The sequence below is a fragment of the Peromyscus leucopus genome, chromosome 8b (assembly GCF_004664715.2).
Source record: "Peromyscus leucopus breed LL Stock chromosome 8b, UCI_PerLeu_2.1, whole genome shotgun sequence".
Taxonomy (NCBI): domain Eukaryota; kingdom Metazoa; phylum Chordata; class Mammalia; order Rodentia; family Cricetidae; genus Peromyscus; species Peromyscus leucopus.
The window spans coordinates 69,733,168-69,751,664 of record NC_051086.1 but is presented as its reverse complement, the minus strand read 5'-3'; the positions used below and the strand labels follow the sequence as shown (position 1 = coordinate 69,751,664).

The following is an 18,497-nucleotide window of genomic DNA, read 5'->3' as shown; positions in this document are numbered from 1 at the left end:
TATAGGTCTCTGCCTTCATGGATAATTATCAGTTGGAGGAGAAACTTTGAACTTCTGTTTCCATTTGGTATAAAGAAATGTTTTACACTGTTGGTGCTTCAAGTGTGGTACTATGCTGCATGAGTGGGTAAATGATGTCTGTGGATGAACTCAGTTGGAAGGATGCTTGCTTAGCGTGCATGCTTCTGGGTTCAGTCCCCAACTGTATTGACAAAGGCAAGCTTGGTGGTGTCCGTGCATAATCTTAACACTTAGGAAGGAGGTGGAAGCCAGAAGATCAGGAATACATAGAGAGTTAGAGGCTACTGTGGGCTCTATGAGACTGGCCTCCGCCATTCCCCCCCCCCCCCCCAAAAAAAAAAAAGTGTGTAAGTGAGGGAAGCGTTGCATTGCGTTTTATCTTCTCCAGTGTTGTTCTGTTTATATTGGGTATCAGTTCTCCCTGGGACTGGAGTTACAGATGATTGTGAGCTGTCCTTTGGGTGCTGGGGATCAAGTCTTTATGATCTGGGAGAAGAGCCAGTGTGCTCTTAACAGCTGAGCCATTGCTCAAGCTCCAGTACTCTACAGCTTTAATAGTTCTGGCCGCGGAACTAGTACAGAGGAATATAGTTCATTATTTCTCAGTAAAACTGTATTCTTAGACTTTTTTGTGTAGCACTTGGTGAAAACTTTTTCACGAGCTATGCTAAAATATGATTCCTTTTCTAATCTGTTAAAATTTACTAGGAGGAAGAGAAAGTTGGGGATGCAGCATAGCATATCCCATATGCAAGGTGTCCACATCTGTGGCAAATATCTCTACCATCTTCTTAGTTTTTTTTCAGTTTGTTAGTTATGGTTAAATCTGTTTTAGAATAGAGGTCGGGACCTTTTAAATTGTGTGAGGTTTTTTTTTTTTTTTTTTTTTTTTGAGACAAGGAAAGTTTTGTTGGCTTTGAACCTGCTTGCCTCTTGTCTCCTGAGTGCTGGTAGTCTACGTGTGCTCTGCCACATCTGGCCTAGGGATTTAAAAAGTAAAGATTGCCTTTCTGGTGCACACTTTTTTAATCCCAGCACTCAGGAGGTGGAAGCAGGTAGACTTCTGAGTTTGGGGCCAACCAGGTCTACATGGCCAGTTCTAGGACAGCCAGGGCTACATAAAGAGACCCTGTCTCAAAAGAAACTAACAAAAAAGGTATTTTTGTTGTTGTTGTTTTTCCCCCCGAGGTAGGGTTTCTCTGTGTAGCCCTGGCTGTCCTGGAACTCACTCTGTAGACCTGGCTGGTCTGCAACTCAGAGATTCACCTGTCTCTGCCTACCAGTGCTGGGATTAAAGGTGTGTGCCACCACCTCCTGGCTCTAACAAAAAAGTTTTAAAAATAGGAAAATTCCTGCCAAGAAATGTAGTTGTTTAAATTCTTTTTCATGGATTTAGCTTGTTTTAATGGAATTTGTGGATGCTTAAAATTTGCTATTTTTGTTTAGATGCAGTTTCTAAACTGAGCAAAGGAAACTGTGCTTGAGCCTAGCTCTTCACATTTTGTTCTATAGTTATGATACATTAGAATCTCTTAGTTATATTCATCAGTAGAACTCCTCTGTTATATTAGAGCCACCAGATAGTTATTGTATGTATATAGTTACAAGATGCATTATTTGATCTCTGAAAGGTAGTTTTTAATGTCTTTGTTTCATAGAAAGAAGCCTGTGATGAAATAAACTTGTTTTGATTTGACTGTACTCAGACCTTTTAAGAAGTCTGTTTTTTAGCCGGGCGGCGGTGGTGGCGCACGCCTTTAGTCCCAGCACTCGGGAGGCAGAGGCAGGCGGATCTCTGTGAGTTCGAGGCCAGCCTGGGCTACCAAGTGAGTTCCAGGAAAGGCGCAAAGCTACACAGAGAAACCCTGTCTCGAAACCCCCTCCCCCCAAAAAAAGTCTGTTTTTTTGTTTTGTTAATGCAATAAAGTCATACTTTGGACAGCTCGAGGATTGCTTCTGAATATGGAGATGGAACTAGGGATAGTACCAGTTACAGAAAGTGGGAGGATTTTGAGATAATTCAGTTTTTCTGTTTTTAACATTTCCTTCTATAGTTTTTTTTCCTATAATTGTCAGTGCATATTGTCAAACCTTCCCTGGCAGAATTCTTTTGAATAAAGCATAAAAGTATATGCTAAATTTTATGTGAGTACATATCAAAGAGTGTGCTGTTTTCTTAGTGAAAGGGAGGAGGTGCAATTAATGAAAACCATAAAGGCAATTTATTCTGTAGTTTGGGCTTTTCAGTGCTTCCTGTTACTACTGTCCCCGATCTTCTAGCTGTGTGTAGCTTTGTATCTAATTGAAATTATCTTTATAACTAGGAATGTGGCTACATGTGAAATAAAGTTCCTTTAGGAAAGGGGAGGTGTCATTTATATTCATAAAAGCGTCTGTGTGCTGGATATTTGGATAGAGACATGATAATTTGTTTGAATCTGGCACTTCAGAAGTTATACTTTTATTAAGATTTTAATATAGACTGATGTACAAATGTTATTTTATATTAATGTTATTGTGACTTGATATAAATGACTACATTTAAGATCTTTGCATATGCCAATGTCCCCAAGATCACTTCAATAAAATAACAAAAGTTGTCTTTTGGCAGTACACTTGGTTTACTCTTTTTTATTCTTTTTCTTTTTTTTTTTTTTTGGTTTTTCGAGACAGGGTTTCTCTGTGTAGCTTTGCGCCTTTCCTGGAGCTCACTTGGTAGCCCAGGCTGGCCTCGAACTCACAGAGATCCGCCTGGCTCTGCCTCCCGAGTGCTGGGATTAAAGGCGTGCGCCACCAACGCCCGGCCTTCTTTTTTATTCTTAATAGAGCTCTGTGCAGTAGGTTCATCCTTTTAATAATGTTACTGCATACTAGTTTCATAATGACGTATTTTAACAATTTGGCAATTTTTAGCTTCTGCCAGAGGATGGCATAATATGAAAGAGCTGATTTGTTCACCTTTACAGATCTGTAGTGTCATTCAGTCTAGTGCGGGAGGGATTTTAAAGCTTTACCATTTGGGTAGGTATTGGAAGATGAATAGTTGAGTGCTTAAATTTTTCATCTGAATCTTTGCCCCACTAAGTGACCTTGGCAAACTATTTCTTGCTAACTAATTATAGTCACTTAGAGATTACCCTCTATATCCTATAATAGAAGGTTATTTTTACTAAGAAAGACCATAACAAAGAAAAGTACTATGTTCAAATATTCATATTAGCATATCCAGCAGTTTTCAACCAAGTTATTCAAGATCTGGTGTGATGAGGTTGAGTTAATTATTTTTACATATAAAAGTTCATCTGTTTATAGAAAGAACTATTCTAATGAGTAATTAATATATCTCCGTTGACATTTGTGTTATCAGTATGTTTCTAGGAAACTGTAGACTTGGAATGTTAGTTTTGGCGATTAGTTTAGTATATGTTTAGAATAGTAGTATATGCTTGAATATCTGATAAAACATTTAGAAAACACTGGTTTTTATTTTGATGGCCCCTGTTTCAGTCTGTAGGGAACCAAGTAAAGCTAGTGCTGGGCATCAGTAATAGGTTGAGGTATGATGCTATTCATAGAACTGGGGAATAACTTACTGCTAATTCAGAACAGATAACCAGTGGCATCAGTTTTTCCTGTGGTGTGTCTTAAGGGTGTTTATTGAGACGGGATCTCAGTTTTTAGTTTAGGCTGGCCTGAGTGCTGGGATTGCCAGTGTAATCATGCCTGTCTCAGTACTTTCTACTGTACAAGAATGGCTTATTTCACAGTACAGGATATTCTGTTTTTAGGATCAGTAATGACAACTATCTCAGTTTTGTCTGTTTTTTTAACCTCTCATTTTATTATCAAATATTTATTAACTACCTGTCTTGTATCTTGACACTCTTTCATTATTAGAGATGATTCAGTGAACAAAGAAAAGATCTCAGACGTGGTAGGGCTTTTATTCTAATGGAATGACAGTTATGAAGTTGTAATGAATTATATAATATGTTCGATGATAAGTGCCACCAGAGGGGCAGGCTACAGAGCAGGGTGAGAAGCATTAGTGCTTAGGCAGGTGGCATAATACAATTTTTAAATATAGTGGCTATAATCAGGTTCAGAGAAGGTGACATTTCAACAAAGAATTGAAGGAAGTAAAGGAAAAGGACAGACAAATGTTGCAAACAAGGAAACAGGATTGTGTCTGTCCTGTGTGAGGAGCTTCAAGGAAGCCACTGGAAACGGGGAGGTAGGGTGAGGGGGTATGGAGTAGAAGCAAATGAAGTTGGAGAGGAAAAGAAGAGCGAGATCGCGGGACATTTGGCTTGGGTATTATAGATTTTGGTGGTGTATTCAGAGTGAAGTAGTTTTTGCAGGATTTTGAAAATATTCTGACTAGAAGCTTGGGTACCATTATTATGACAGCTTGAGGACTTAAGGTTTGTAAACCTGAGAGAACAGGAATTTGGAAGTTTTAAAGCAGCTTATTAACCATGTTAGTGATTTTTGTATTCAAACTCTGGTCTGGAATGTAAACAGTGAGTACATTGCTGTTCAGAAGTATGAATCCTGATACTTTAAAGAGTTTGCACTGTGTCCTGCTTTTTGTGCCTATATTCTTAGCCTTAAAATCTAAGGCTTAGATTTCTTTGTTAGTTTCTGCTTTGTCTTTCGACTTTCTCTGCTGTCTTTTTATTTTGTATGCTTTTTTTTTTTTTATTAGAGTGGTAGTGGAAACATAAATATTCTTTTCAGTCACTGTGTTGAACCAGGAGACTGATCATATACAAATTGTTTGCACTGGAATGAAACTGAGTTACCTTTTGGCCTAGTGCTTTTATTTGCTTTGTTGACCTCATTATTAATAGTATTAATGTTATTTTCATGAAGTAGAAACAAGGCCTTTAAAACTTTAAGATGTATCTATTTGGCTTGGGTATTATTGATTTTGGTGTTGTATTCAGAGTGAAGTAGTTTTTGCAGGATTTTGAAAAAGTTCTGACTAGAAGCTTGGGTGCCATTGTTCTGATAACTTGAAGACTTGAGGTTTGTAAACCTGAGAGAACAGGGATTTGGAAGTATTAAAGTACCTTATTAACCATATTAGTGATTTTCTATTCATGGCAACAAGAAAAAGAGTAATTACTTTCCTTGTACAAATTATATGTAAGTATCTTGTGTATGAAATTCACACTTGGAGAGTAACTGGCCTTTTGTAGTTGATAGTTAAGATTCCTTCTCAGTACCAGGTTTTGGACAAGTCACTGTGCTTTGGACAAGTCACTGTGCTTGGTGACTGGAGGACAGGCGAGTGACTGAAAGGTGCCTTGTTCTGGTGGAAGGTCTATATATGGATAGACATGTATTTTAGTTCCATTTCTCTGTTGTTAAAATTGATATAATAAATCACATGACTTCAGTTTCATTTATAAAATTAGAAATTATAGGGCAAATACTACAAGTAATTCTGAAAACTTAATGACATTGAAGTTGTTATAGAATTTTCAAATGTTCTTTTGGATAACAAATATTAATTTTCTAATTTTGTTTTTTGTACAGGTTAATGGTGCAGTGTAAGAAACCTTTAAAAGTTTCTGATGAAATAGTACAGCAATATCAAATTAAAAATCAGTATCTTTCAGCAATAGCATCTGATGCAGAACAAGAACCTAAAATTGATCCATATGCATTTGTTGAAGGGGATGAAGAATTCATTTTTACTGATAAGAAAGATAGACAAAATATGGAGAGAGAAGCTGGGAAGAAACACAAGGTGAGTAGGAGCCATGCTGTCCTACCAGTGTGCACACTGCAGCGCACTTGGGCGCTCGGCGCCACGCTCATTCATTCCTTTGTTTTTGGTGGTGCTTTTTACTAAATATACGGCCTTGTGCATGCTAGGCAAGCACTCTGAGCTGGATCTCTGTCCCCACTCATTTATTCTTCCAGAATAGAAAGATGAATCATCTTTATGTAGATGTATGTGTGCTCTACCATAGGCAAAACAGGCATATGACACACTTTTGGTTAGTTTCTGATGATGAAAAGATTCTTTTGGGGGCTGTGAGTGGGCTGGAGAGATGGCTCAGAGGTTAAGAGCACTGCTGTTTTCCAGAGGTCCTGAGTTAATTCCGAGCAACCACGTGATGGCTCACAACCATCTCTAATAAGATCTGGTACCTTCTTCTGGCCTGCAGGCATACATGCAGACAGAACACTATTTACATAATAAATAAATCTTTAAAAACATATTTTTTTTTGTTACATTTTCAAATTGGAGAGTATATTAACTTTGGTCAAAATTAGAATTAGAACATTTAGGTACACTGTTTTCATACTAGGCTTAAAAAATGCAGGATATTTTTGGTTATGTGATTTAGGAAAATTACCTTCTTAAAAGTAAAGAACAGGTAATGAAAATACTTAGCTGGGGCTGGAGAGATGGCTCAGTGGGTAAAGATGCCTACTACTTATCCTGAGAATCTGAGTTCAATCCCTGGGTCCTACGTGATGGAAAAAGACATCTTCATGTTGTTCTTTGTGCTCTACACTCACGGTGTGGCACACACATATAAATAAAATGAAACTAAAAATATGCATATGATTAAAAATTTTAACTCACCTACTAAGTGATCGGGTAAGTAAACAATAACTATTAGGAATTTGGTAGTAAATATAAAGTGTAAGCATTGAAAATTAAATTTATTAAATGATCCAATAATGTTTAGTACAAAACAGTTAACTTCATAGTTTTACTTAGCTGGACTATATGGCAGCTACTTAGTTTTGTCATTTTGTTAGTATCTGGGAAGAATATACTCACAATTCAAAGTTAGTAGACCTGGGAAATTTATAGTATGTCAAAGTTTCAACTGCCACTGTCGGGCATGTTCTTGGGACAGATTCCTTAGCATCCCTGTGAATTAAATTTATCAGTAAAGTGAGCTCACTAATTGTTTACTGTAAGAATTATTGATAGCTGGGCTTAATGGCATACACCTTTAGTTCTAGCACTCATGAGGCTGAGGCAGGAAGATCTCTCTGAATCTGAGACCAGCCTGGTCTACATGGCAAGTTCCTGGCTGGCCAGGGCTACATAGTGAGGTCCTGTCTCAAAACAAACCAAAAATTCAAACAAACCAAACTAAACAGTAGAGAAGAGTGACAAGCCAAATGTAGTGGTGCATGCTTTCTAGTCCAGTACATGGGAGGCTGGCAGGAAAATGACAAAAGTGAGGCCAGCCTGATGGACATGAGACATTGTTTCCAAAGCAACACAAGAATTAGAGGTAATGTGTGTAGTACATCTATGAGAATGCTTGACACATAGCTACTCAAGAATGGGTACATTTTTGTTGTTGGTAAAATATATACCATAGCCCAATACATATTGTTATTATTGTTATTCTAATAATATATATTATTTTCAGGTGGAAGATGGGACATCTACTGTGACAGTGTTATCACATGAAGAAGATGCTATGTCGTTATTTAGTCCCTCGAAGCAAGGTAAAACTTTTTTTCTAATCATGACTTTTGCAGTCACTACTGCTTAGCCTGCTGTGACTCTGTTGGATTATGAATGATCTTTTTTTCATAATTTATGTTTCATTGGTTAGATTTATAATTAATCTTGTGTGTGAAGAAGCAAGTTCAGATGATAAAAATTCTGTTAGAAATTGAGATGTATCACTTCTTGGTTTTTTGGCTAACTAAGATCAAGTGTAAATTGTTGGAATATTTTATCCCTTATTTGCATACAAATAGAAATAGGTCTTATGAAGTGTGTAGATCAGATCAGATCATTGCTTAAGGATCCCTCTGATCTGAAAACTCAATTTCTAGGGGTTGGTGTTTTTCTTTTTGTTTTGAGGTGTTTTGGTTTGGGCTTTTGTTTGTTTTAAGACAGTTTCCTTCCTTCCTTCCTTCCTTCCTTCCTTCCTTTCTCTCTTTCTCTCTTTCTCTCTCTCTCTCTCCTTTCCTTCCTTCCTTTTTTGACAGTTTTATATATATTATATATATACATATATATATATATATTCTATTTTACAATACCATTCAGTTCTACATATCCGCCATGGGTTCCCCTATTCTCCCTCCCACCCCCTCCCCTTACCCCCAGCCTACCCCCCATTCCCACTTCCTCCAGGACAAGTCCTCCCCCCGAGGACTGCGATCAACCTGGTAGACTCAGTCCAGGCAGGTCCAGTCCCTTCCTCCCAGACTGAGCCAAGTGTCGCTGCATAAGCTCCAGGTTTCAAACAGCCAACTCATGCAATGAGCACAGGACTTGGTCCCACTGCCTAGTTGCCTCCTGATCAAGCCAATCAACTGTCTCATCTATTCAGAGGGCCTGATCCAGCTGGGGGCCCCTCAATCTTTGGTTCATAGTTCATGTGTTTCCATTCATTTGGCTATTTTTTTTTTTTCAATAATTGAGTAAAACTGAAATTTATTATAAGCCACAGTCGTCCTAGGGACCTCCATGCTATATATATAGCCTCTATGGTTCTATGGGTTGTGGTCTGATTGTTCTTTATTTTATATCTAGAATCCACCTATGAGTGAGTACATACCATGACTGTCTTTCTGGGTTTGGGTTACCTCACTCAGGATGATTTTTCTAGTTCCATCCATTTGCCTGCAAATTTCATGCTTTCATTGTTTTTCTCTGCTGAGTAGTACTCCATTGTGTATATGTACCACATTTTTTCCATCCATTCTTCCGTTGATGGGCATCTAGGTTGTTTCCAGGTTCTGGCTATTACAAATAGTGCTGCTATGAACATAGCTGAGCATGTATCTTTATGGTATGAATCAGCATTCCTTGGGTATATGCCCAAGAGTGGGATGGCTGGGTCTTGAGGTAGTTCGATTCCTAATTTTCTGAGAAACCGCCATACTGATTTCCACAGTGGTTGTACAAGTTTACATTCCCACCAACAGTGGAGGAGTGTTCCCTTTGCTCCACATCCTCTCCAACATTGGTTGTCATTGGTGTTTTTGATCGTAGCCATTCTAACAGGTGTAAGGTAGTGTCTCAGAGTCGTTTTGATTTGCATGACAGTTTCTTTATATGCAGTCCAAGTTGAGCTGTGGTGATCTTCACTTTTGAGCATCTGAGTGTCACTTGGATTATGGATGTGTCACCATACCTGCCCAAAGAACTCACTTTTTGTTTTGTTTTTGATTTCAAGACAAGGTTTCTCTGTGTGTTCCTGGCTGTCTTGGAATCTGCTTTGTAGCCCAGGCTGGCCTCAAACCCAGAGATCCGCCTGTCTCTGCTTCCCGAGTTCTGGGATTAAAAGCCACCACCACCTGACTAAGAACTCACTTTTTAAATTAAACATACAAAAAAGTTTTGATTCTTCTTAAGTCTCACATGCATAGGAGAACATTTTCTTTTTTTTTTTTTTCCGACTTTGTTTTGCTTTGTTTTTAATATTTTGGCCTTATGTGCTAGAGTCTGCATTGAACTCCTTAAATTCCTTATTCTAATGCATTTACCTCCTAAGTACTGAGATTCCATCAAGTGTCACCATGTCCAACCAAGAATTCTTTTTCTGATGCTGTTTAGCATCCTCCCCCAGGCCCCCTAGGGTTCCTCTGTGTAGCCTTGGGTGTCCTGGAACTAGCTCTGTAGATAGACCAGGCTGGCCTTAAAAACTCAGAGATCGCGCCTTTAATCCCAGCACTCGGGAGGCAGAGGCAGGCGGATCTCTGTGAGTTCGAGGCCAGCCTGGGCTACCAAGTGAGTTCCAGGAAAGGCGCAAAGCTACACAGAGAAACCCTGTCTCGAAAAACAAAAAAAAACAAAAACAAACAAACAAACAAAAAAACTCAGAGATCCAACTGCCTTTGATTCCTGAAGGCTAGGATTAAAGACATGTGCCACCACCTCCTGGCAGTTCAGCATATTTTTATGTTGTAGACAATAGAGATACAGTAGTCAGAGTCCTTTGAAAGTATCTGGCCTGTGTGAAAGTATATGTAATTTATATATGTATATATATGATGTACGGTTTGTTGCTTTCTGTGGACATTTTAGAGTGCTAAGTCAAGCTGTTTAATGCATGTCACCTCCTGTAAGTATTTTTTTTTGTAATTAAATACAAAGATTGGTTTTCTTAGTGCGTTAAACATGCTATTAAAGAATAATATACATTAAACTTTCAAGTAGCACAATTTATCTTTTGGAATGTCTTTTTTGAAGGCAATTTTTAAAAATATTTTGAGGATAACAAATATGAGAATAAGGAAAAAAGTCCATGTGAAGAAGGAACAGGTGGTCTTTGATAAGGCAGTTTAGTGGCTGACAGGTCTGAGTGTTGGTGGTAACTTGTTTCTCTGGTGAAGCAGTCCTTATCAAATTCCAGTGGCATGTTGTACAGAGATAAAGTCCTGGAATTTGTATTGAGGCTCAAAAGAACTTGGGTAGCCAGTGAGATATTGAGCAAAAAGATGGGTGCTGAGTCAGGTGCTGTAGTATATGCCTGAAGTCCCAACACTCAGGAGATTGACACAGGACTAGTCCAGTGTTCATAACAAGATTCTTACTTCCCCTCTTCTCAGTAAAAAAGCCATTTATTAGCTGGGCAGGTGGTGGCCCACACCTTTAATTCCAGCATTCCGGAAACAGAGACAGATGGATCTCTTGAGTTTGAGGCCAGCCTGGTCTGCAGAGTGAGTCTTGGGACAGATAGGGCCACACAGAGAAACCCTGTCTCAAAAAAAAAAAAAAAAAAAAAAAGCTTATTATATTGTCTGTCTTCAAAATATATTATACAGATAATAATAGTATGGTACTGGCATTAAGTAAAAATAGCACATTAGCTGGCCGGTGGTGGCGCATGCCTTTAATCCCAGCACTTGGGAGGCAGAGGCAGGTCTAATCTACAGAGTGAGTTCCAGGACAGCTCCAAAGCTAAACAGAAAAACCCTGTATCAAAAAACCATTAAAAAAAAAAAAAGAAAAGAAAAGAAAAGAAAAAAAAAAAAAAAAAAACAAAAAGGCACATTGACCATTATAATGGAGTAGAGGGTCTAGAAGTAAATCCATGCATTTGTGGTTAAGATGTCTGTGCTCTTAAAAAAAAAAAACAAAAAAACATGCAGGTCTACAGAGCAAGATCCAGGACAGCCACCAAAACTACACAGAGAAACCCTGTGTCGAAACCCCCACCCCCCCAAAAAAGTAATTATTCTGTGTGTATGTGTGGTACAGTATGTTTCCTTACATGTATCTCATATGTACCAGCCAAATCAGGGTACTTTGTATTTCAGTTTCTTTATTTCAGTGTATTAGGACCCTTAAAGCTTGTCTTAGTTTTTCATAAAATGTATGACTAATAGGTTAAAATAGTTGTTTGTAAGTGTAATCGCCTCTATGCTAAAGGCACTAGAACCTATTCTTCTGTCCAGTTTTTATCCTATTTTGCTATTTTTTATCCTTGTATTTCCTTTCCTCCATCCTTCCCAGCCTCTAATTATCATGTACACAAATAATAATAAAAAAGGAAAAAATATGATATCAAGACTCTAGACAAATAATGCTATATTGTTATGTGTAAATATGTTTTCTAGCAGATACCTAGAATTTATTCTTCATACATAATTAATTTGATATTCAGTGATTGTATCATCTTTATTTAGATGCTTACATACAACTTTTTTTGTTTTGTTTTTTTTTGAGACAGAGTTTCTTTGTGTAGTTTTGGTGCCTGTCCTGGATCTCTGTAGACCAGGCTGGTATTGAACTCACAGAGATCCTCCTGCCTCTGCCTCCTGAGTGCTGGGATTAAAGGCGTGTGCTGCCACTGCCCGGCCTACATACAACCTTTTTTACTTACAGTAAATACATCTGTTTGAAAATGCAAAGGTAAGGGTTAGGTGGATGGCCTGTTTGTGATTGCTTGCTATGCAGACATAAGAACCAGAGTGGGACCCTCAGTAGCCACATAAATGTTGGGCAGGTGTGACTGGGCCTGACTATTCCTAGCATGGAAATTTCTAGAGCAACCTAGATAACTAAACTCACTGAATCAGTGAGCTCTAGGTTCAAGGGAGAGTTAGGAGGCAACTAAGGCAGATACCCCATGTCAACCTCTGCATATATGCACATATGTGTGCACAGGTATCTGTGCATACGTGTATATTCGATCACATCACACACATACTATACACAAAAAGAAAACGTGTATCTTTAATTCTCCCATTCTAGTAACATATTTTTATGGTTTATGTACGGAGCTTAACAATGGTATAGATTATGCAACTTTTGGGGCAAAGTAATATTGTTTATTTAAAACTATTTCTAAGAAAGATTGCTCAGATTTTAAATAAGGGACTATGAACAGTTCATGTTGCATAGTTGTCTTGATAAACATTAGGTTTTATATCTATCTTAGATAAGTGGACTACTACTTGTCCAGTAGTTGAGTTTTCAGTCTATTTTTTCTGATTGTCATATGTAGATGCTCCACGTCCTACTAATCATGCCCGTCCTCCATCAACCAGTTTGATTTATGACTCAGATCTGGCTGTTTCTTATACTGACCTTGATAACCTCTTCAATTCTGATGAAGATGAATTAACAGTGAGTAGCCTATTAATAATTAGGATTAAATTAGCTTTCATTGACTTTGTATGAGCTCAAGTTCTGGAAGGGATTTGTCACTTGAGTACTGTGCTCTAGCTTTGAACAGTAGGAAATATTTTATAATAAAACACAATCGGTTTACTTTACTCTCATGTTAAGAGTCTTCTCAACGTGTTTCCTGTGGACCTTGATGTGGGCTTTTTGGTATGTTTGAGAGGTAGATGATACAAGTTTCATTGAGCTCTGCCATGTGAGGTGTTTTTTTTCTTTCAGTCCTCAGAATGATTTTTCTGTTTTTGGTTTTTTGAGGCAGAGTTTCTCTGTGTAGTTTTGGTGCTTGTCCTGGATCTCACTCAGTAGACCAGATTGGCCTCGAACTCACAAAGATCCGCCTAGCTCTGCCTCCCAAGTGCTGGGATTGAAGGCGTGCGCCACCACTGCCTAGCCTGTATTTTGTTCATGTAGTTTGAGAAGTGACTCTTGAATTGAATCAGAAAATGTTTAAATAATTAACATAGAATTTTTCACCTTATCAATTTAGTAAGGAATACCAGTTCTTCTGAAATTGTTTGACATTACCTCTCTTACTATAAGATACACACTTAAAAACAGTAAAGGAGAAAACACAAGGTACTACTTAATCTGTCACACCTGTTTTCAGAGAAAGTTGAAGATAAAAGCAAAAACTTTTAAATGGGATTTCCTAGAATGCCAGTTGTTTAGCAGTTAATGAATTGGGGGCTACATCATCATAAAAGGAATTCCTTTTCCATCCACTTAAAAGTAGATTAGGAACTGACAAGTACCTTTATCTTTGCTTTACTCACCAGTGTTGAACTTAAGACATGGGACAAATGTTAGTTCTAAAACCTTTGGTAAGAGCTGGATGTGGTGGCACATGCCTGTGATCCCTGTTCTTGGGATGTGGAGGCAAGAAAATCAGGATTTTAGACTTAGTTTTGTTTGCATAAAAATGAGAAGCCAGCTTAGGTTACATGAGGCCCAACCTATCTTTAAAAATAAAACCAACCAACCAACCAAACAAACAAAACCCACAAAAACATTGATGGCGGGAGACATGAAAACTTGGTTTGTTAGGAATTTTATTACCTTGTTGAGAAGTCTCCCTGAGGTGTATGCTCAGTTTTACCTGTAAAAATATTTTTGCAGGAATAACTTTTATTAACATAAGGTGAAAATATAATGAAGAATTATATAGGAAATTTTAATACCTTCTAAATAAAGGGATATCTACTTTGAGTGTCTTTTGCTAAAAAGTAATTCCAGTGTTAATTTTAAATTCATATCTTTTATTTGGTCTTAAGTTATTGGTTGTTTATGCTTTTTTGCATGTTTTCTTGAGTATACCTTTTTTTTCTGTTAATTGAGAGACTTATCAAATAATCTTCAGTGATGGATCTGTCTGTAAACTATCTAGTATGGTATTTGGCTCTGCCATAGATTCAGAAGACCACTTTTGATGGCCAATATTAATCTTTTAAGTTACATATGAATGATTAGTACTGTGTGATCACATTGGGTTTCAGATTAATACATGCCTTTTTTTTTTTTTTTTTTTTTTTTTTTTAAAAATAGCCTGGATCTAAAAAAACAGCAAGTGGATCAGATGAGAAAGCCAGCTCCAAAGAATCAAAGACAGGAAGTCTGGATCCATTATCTTGCATAAGTAAGCTTCACAGAGCTGAGCTTTAGCTCAGTTTGAAAAACTTACTCCCCCAGAAAATTTCCTTTGCTTTAAGCACCGATTTACCTCTTTTTAGTCTATGTTAAAACAGGTGTTTTATTAAACACAGGCACTGCAGATCTTCATAAGATGTATCCTACACCACCATCATTGGAACAACACATTATGGGATTTTCTCCAATGAACATGAATAACAAAGAATATGGGAATATGGATACAGTGCCTGGAGCAACTGTCCTAGAAGGAAATAGTTCTAGTATAGGAGCACAGTTCAGAATTGAGGTTGAAGAGGGCTTCTGTAGCCCCAAACCTTCTGAAATTAAAGTAAGTATTTTTCCAAAAAAGTTATATGCTTCCTATGTTTTCTTATGGGATTAATTGCTGTGTTCAAAAATCTTTTCGCAGTTGATTTTAGTTTTGTGATTTTAGTTTTGTGGCTAATATGAGAACTGAATTGTGGGGATACTATGTAAAATGCATTAAAGAATAGAACAGAAAATATTTATTCTTTTGTCTGTTTAAAGAACAGGGTAAAGAAGATAGTCACTTTGAACATAAGGCACTGAAAGTCCACATTCTTTATATTGTAGGATTATTCTTATGTCTATAAGCCCGAAAATTGTCAAGTTCTAGTAGGATGTTCCATGTTTGCACCTTTAAAAACTCTACCAAGCCATTGTCTGCCTCCTCTCAAATTGCCAGAAGAGTGTATCTACCGGCAGAGTTGGACTGTTGGAAAATTGGACTTGCTTCCTTCAGGCCCTTCAATGCCATTCATCAAAGAGGGGTATGATTGATGTTTTGATGCTGTTATTATAATATTGAATGCTTTGGGTGGTGTGTGTGTGTATGTATGTGTGTGTGTGTGTTAGAGGGGTAGCATTGGATGGTGTGCATGCCTGTGAACCACATGTGAAGGCCAGAGGGAAGTAAACATTGGGTTTCTTCATCTACTGCCCCTTTACTCATTTGAGACACAGTTTCTCACTGAACCTGAAACTTGCTGTTCTGGCTAGGCTGATTGGCTCGCAGCCTTCTGGAATTTGCCTGTCTCTGCCTCCCAGATGTTGGGATTGCAGCTTGCTCAGCCATGCCCAGCTTTTTTCTACATGGGTGCTAGGAATTTGAACTCAAGTCTTCAGCTTGCAGAGCAAGCACTCTTCCCCACTGAGCTGTCTTCCCAGCCCAGGGTTTATTCATTTTTTGTTGAAGTAACTGGTATGCTGGAAAAGGAGCACAGGTTTTTGAAATCCTAAAAATAAGTAAATAAAATAGTAATTCTTGTTGATTATAACAACAGTAGACATGGATAAACTATTTGAAACCATAGACCATTTTTTGTTCTTTACTTTAAAAGTATCTTTTCTCTTAGTCTGCAATACTGAGTTGTTCCTGTTTGTTTACTGCCATTTTACATCTACTTCATTCACATTGTAACAGATAAAGCTTTGCATTTTATTATCAGTTGCATCTTAAAATTACTGTTGCCACTTTTTACACATAAACAACTCAAAAGTCAGAATTCTTTTTTCAGTGAGTCAATGAAATACAAATATTTGTAGATTAGAAATTTATAGATGGTAAATATGGTTGTCTAGATGTGTGTAACTGTATATAAACTTTGTAATTTTTTTAAGACTTAAAATTTTATATGTGTGTCCTTATCTGACTTCATGTACACAACATGTGTGCAGGTGCCGTGGAGGCAGAGGACATCAGATCCCCTGGAACTGGAATTATAGGCAGTTGTGAGCTGCCTGATGTGGGTGCTGGGAACTGAACCTCTGAACTGGAATTGAGTTAGCTTACAAGAATCTCCATAGTGGATACAATAAACCTGAAATAAGTCTTAATTTTACCTGTAATCCTGTACTGATTGCCATATGGAAATTTTCAGTGTTGCTGAAAAGCATTTGGAGAATTTTTCTTTGTACTTCACATTACTGATGTGTTCCTTTATGTATGTGTTTCTATTTTTTGCCTTGGTGACAACAGTGATGGAAGCAATATGGATCAAGATTATGGTCCTGCCTACACACCTCAAACCCATACTTCTTTTGGGATGCCTCCGAGCAGCGCACCTCCTAGTAATGGTGGTGCGGGAATTCTTCCTTCTCCATCCACCCCTAGATTTCCAACTCCAAGGACTCCAAGGACTCCAAGGACTCCTCGTGGAGCTGGTGGACCTGCTAGTGCTCAAGGTTCAGTCAAGTATGAGAATTCAGACTTGTATTCACCGGCTTCCACCCCATCTACATGCAGACCCCTCAACTCTGTTGAGCCTGCAACTGTCCCCTCCATCCCTGAAGCACACAGTCTTTATGTAAACCTCATCCTTTCAGAATCTGGTATGAATTTGTTTAAAGACTGTAATTTTGACAGTTGCTGTATTTGTGTTTGCAACATGAACATCAAGGGTGCCGATGTTGGAGTTTACATTCCAGATCCAACGCAGGAAGCACAGTATCGGTGTACCTGCGGCTTCAGTGCTGTCATGAACCGAAAATTTGGAAATAATTCAGGATTATTTCTTGAAGATGAACTTGATATCATAGGACGCAACACAGACTGTGGCAAAGAAGCAGAAAAACGTTTCGAAGCTCTCAGGGCTACCTCTGCAGAAAATGTTAACGGAGGCCTAAAGGAATCGGAAAAGGTGCCTGATGAGTTGATATTACTGCTACAAGATCAATGCACTAATTTATTTTCACCCTTTGGAGCAGCAGACCAAGATCCTTTTCCCAAAATGGGGGTAATTAGCAATTGGGTCCGTGTGGAAGAGCGGGACTGTTGCAATGACTGCTATCTTGCATTAGAACATGGACGTCAGTTCATGGATAATATGTCAGGAGGAAAGGTTGATGAAGCACTTGTCAAAAGCTCATGCTTGCATCCATGGGCCAAACAAAATGGTGAGTTTGTGAAGGAAGTCAGCTTTGTTTGCTTCGTTTTTTTAGGTATTTGACTTTGGCTTCTTTTTTCTTGGGGGTAAACGTATCAAAGCAGTTAGTCCTTTTTTCATAGGATGCTGAAATTCGGATATAACCCTCATTTAATCTCAGCAGAGGCGGGTGGTGGGTCTCTTGAGTTGGAGGCCAGCCTCGTCTACATATGGGGTTTCAGCATAGCCAAGACTATATACTAGATCCTGTCTCAGAAAAAAAACAAACAAGACAGTATCATAAAGAGAGATTTCTTAGCTGTTTAGTTGAGTTTCAGCTACAGAAATAAGTTATTGTACATCTATAATTATATGCTCACGTAGAAATTTAAAAGGCATGCTGCTTGTTTGTCAACAGAAAATTATTGTTTCATTCAGCTGTCTAATTTTGTTTTTTGAGGTGCATACACTCTGCTACCGAGCTATGCCTCGACTGTCTTATTCGATATTTTCCAAGCACCTTGTTTGTGCTCAGCACTGTTTCATGATCACTGTTGAACAGTCACAGCAGTTTCTGGTTTTGATTTTTGTCTTTGTTAGTTTGGGTTTGCTCATGTGTATGTGTGTGCATGATTGCACGTGTCTGGTTTATGTGCATGAGTGTCTGGTGGCCAGAGGATAGATAGCCTTCGTGTTATGCCTGAGAAGCCATCAGCCTTGAAGGCCCCACCTCTGTTTGGATTGGGCTTCTCATTCACAAGGCACTGACTGATTATGTTAGAATCCCCTTTCTTTTTGAGCCCATGATTCAGTGGAGGAGACAGGTAGTAAACAACAACAAAAATATATGCTTGCATTATTACCAGTTATAAGTGCACTGAAGAGAAAGCTATCAATCTAATCGAGAAAGAGCTATCAATCTGTCAATCCTGCCAGGCCGGGTGAGGTTTCCCATATTTGTAAGGGAGAAACTTTATGTGCTGTTTCAGAAATATGGTCAGAGAGGGTGATGGGGAAGGAGCATTTATGGAAAGTCCTACTTGAAGTTGGAAGAGTGAACAGTACTACACCAAAATTATATATTAAATTTTTTTATTACATTTATTTATTTAATCTGTGTGTGAGTATGCATGTGTTTGGATGCATATGCGTGCCATGGGGTACATTTGGAAGTCAGAGAACAGCTTGAGGGGGTTGGTTCTTTGCTTGTACTAAGTCGGTCCAGGGATTGATTGAACTCAGGTTGTTAGGCTTGACAGCAGGCACTTTTTGGACCATGCCTTTAGAATTTATTTGCAATGCTGTGG

At 38.2% G+C, this 18,497-nt stretch overlaps 1 protein-coding gene across 2 annotated transcripts in view; it reads left to right on the top strand.

Annotated features, from left to right (window-relative positions):
• The window catches only part of Med13 (mediator complex subunit 13), a 101,273-nt gene that overhangs the window by 47,900 nt on the left and 34,876 nt on the right, over nt 1-18,497 (top strand). For both annotated transcript variants that reach the window (XM_028878288.1, XM_028878289.2), the window contains exons 10-16: nt 5,566-5,779; nt 7,437-7,515; nt 12,480-12,601; nt 14,201-14,291; nt 14,419-14,633; nt 14,900-15,096; nt 16,305-17,221. In XM_028878288.1, coding sequence (XP_028734121.1) covers nt 5,566-5,779; nt 7,437-7,515; nt 12,480-12,601; nt 14,201-14,291; nt 14,419-14,633; nt 14,900-15,096; nt 16,305-17,221 — 1,835 coding nt within the window. The remainder of the gene's footprint in view (nt 1-5,565; nt 5,780-7,436; nt 7,516-12,479; nt 12,602-14,200; nt 14,292-14,418; nt 14,634-14,899; nt 15,097-16,304; nt 17,222-18,497) is intronic.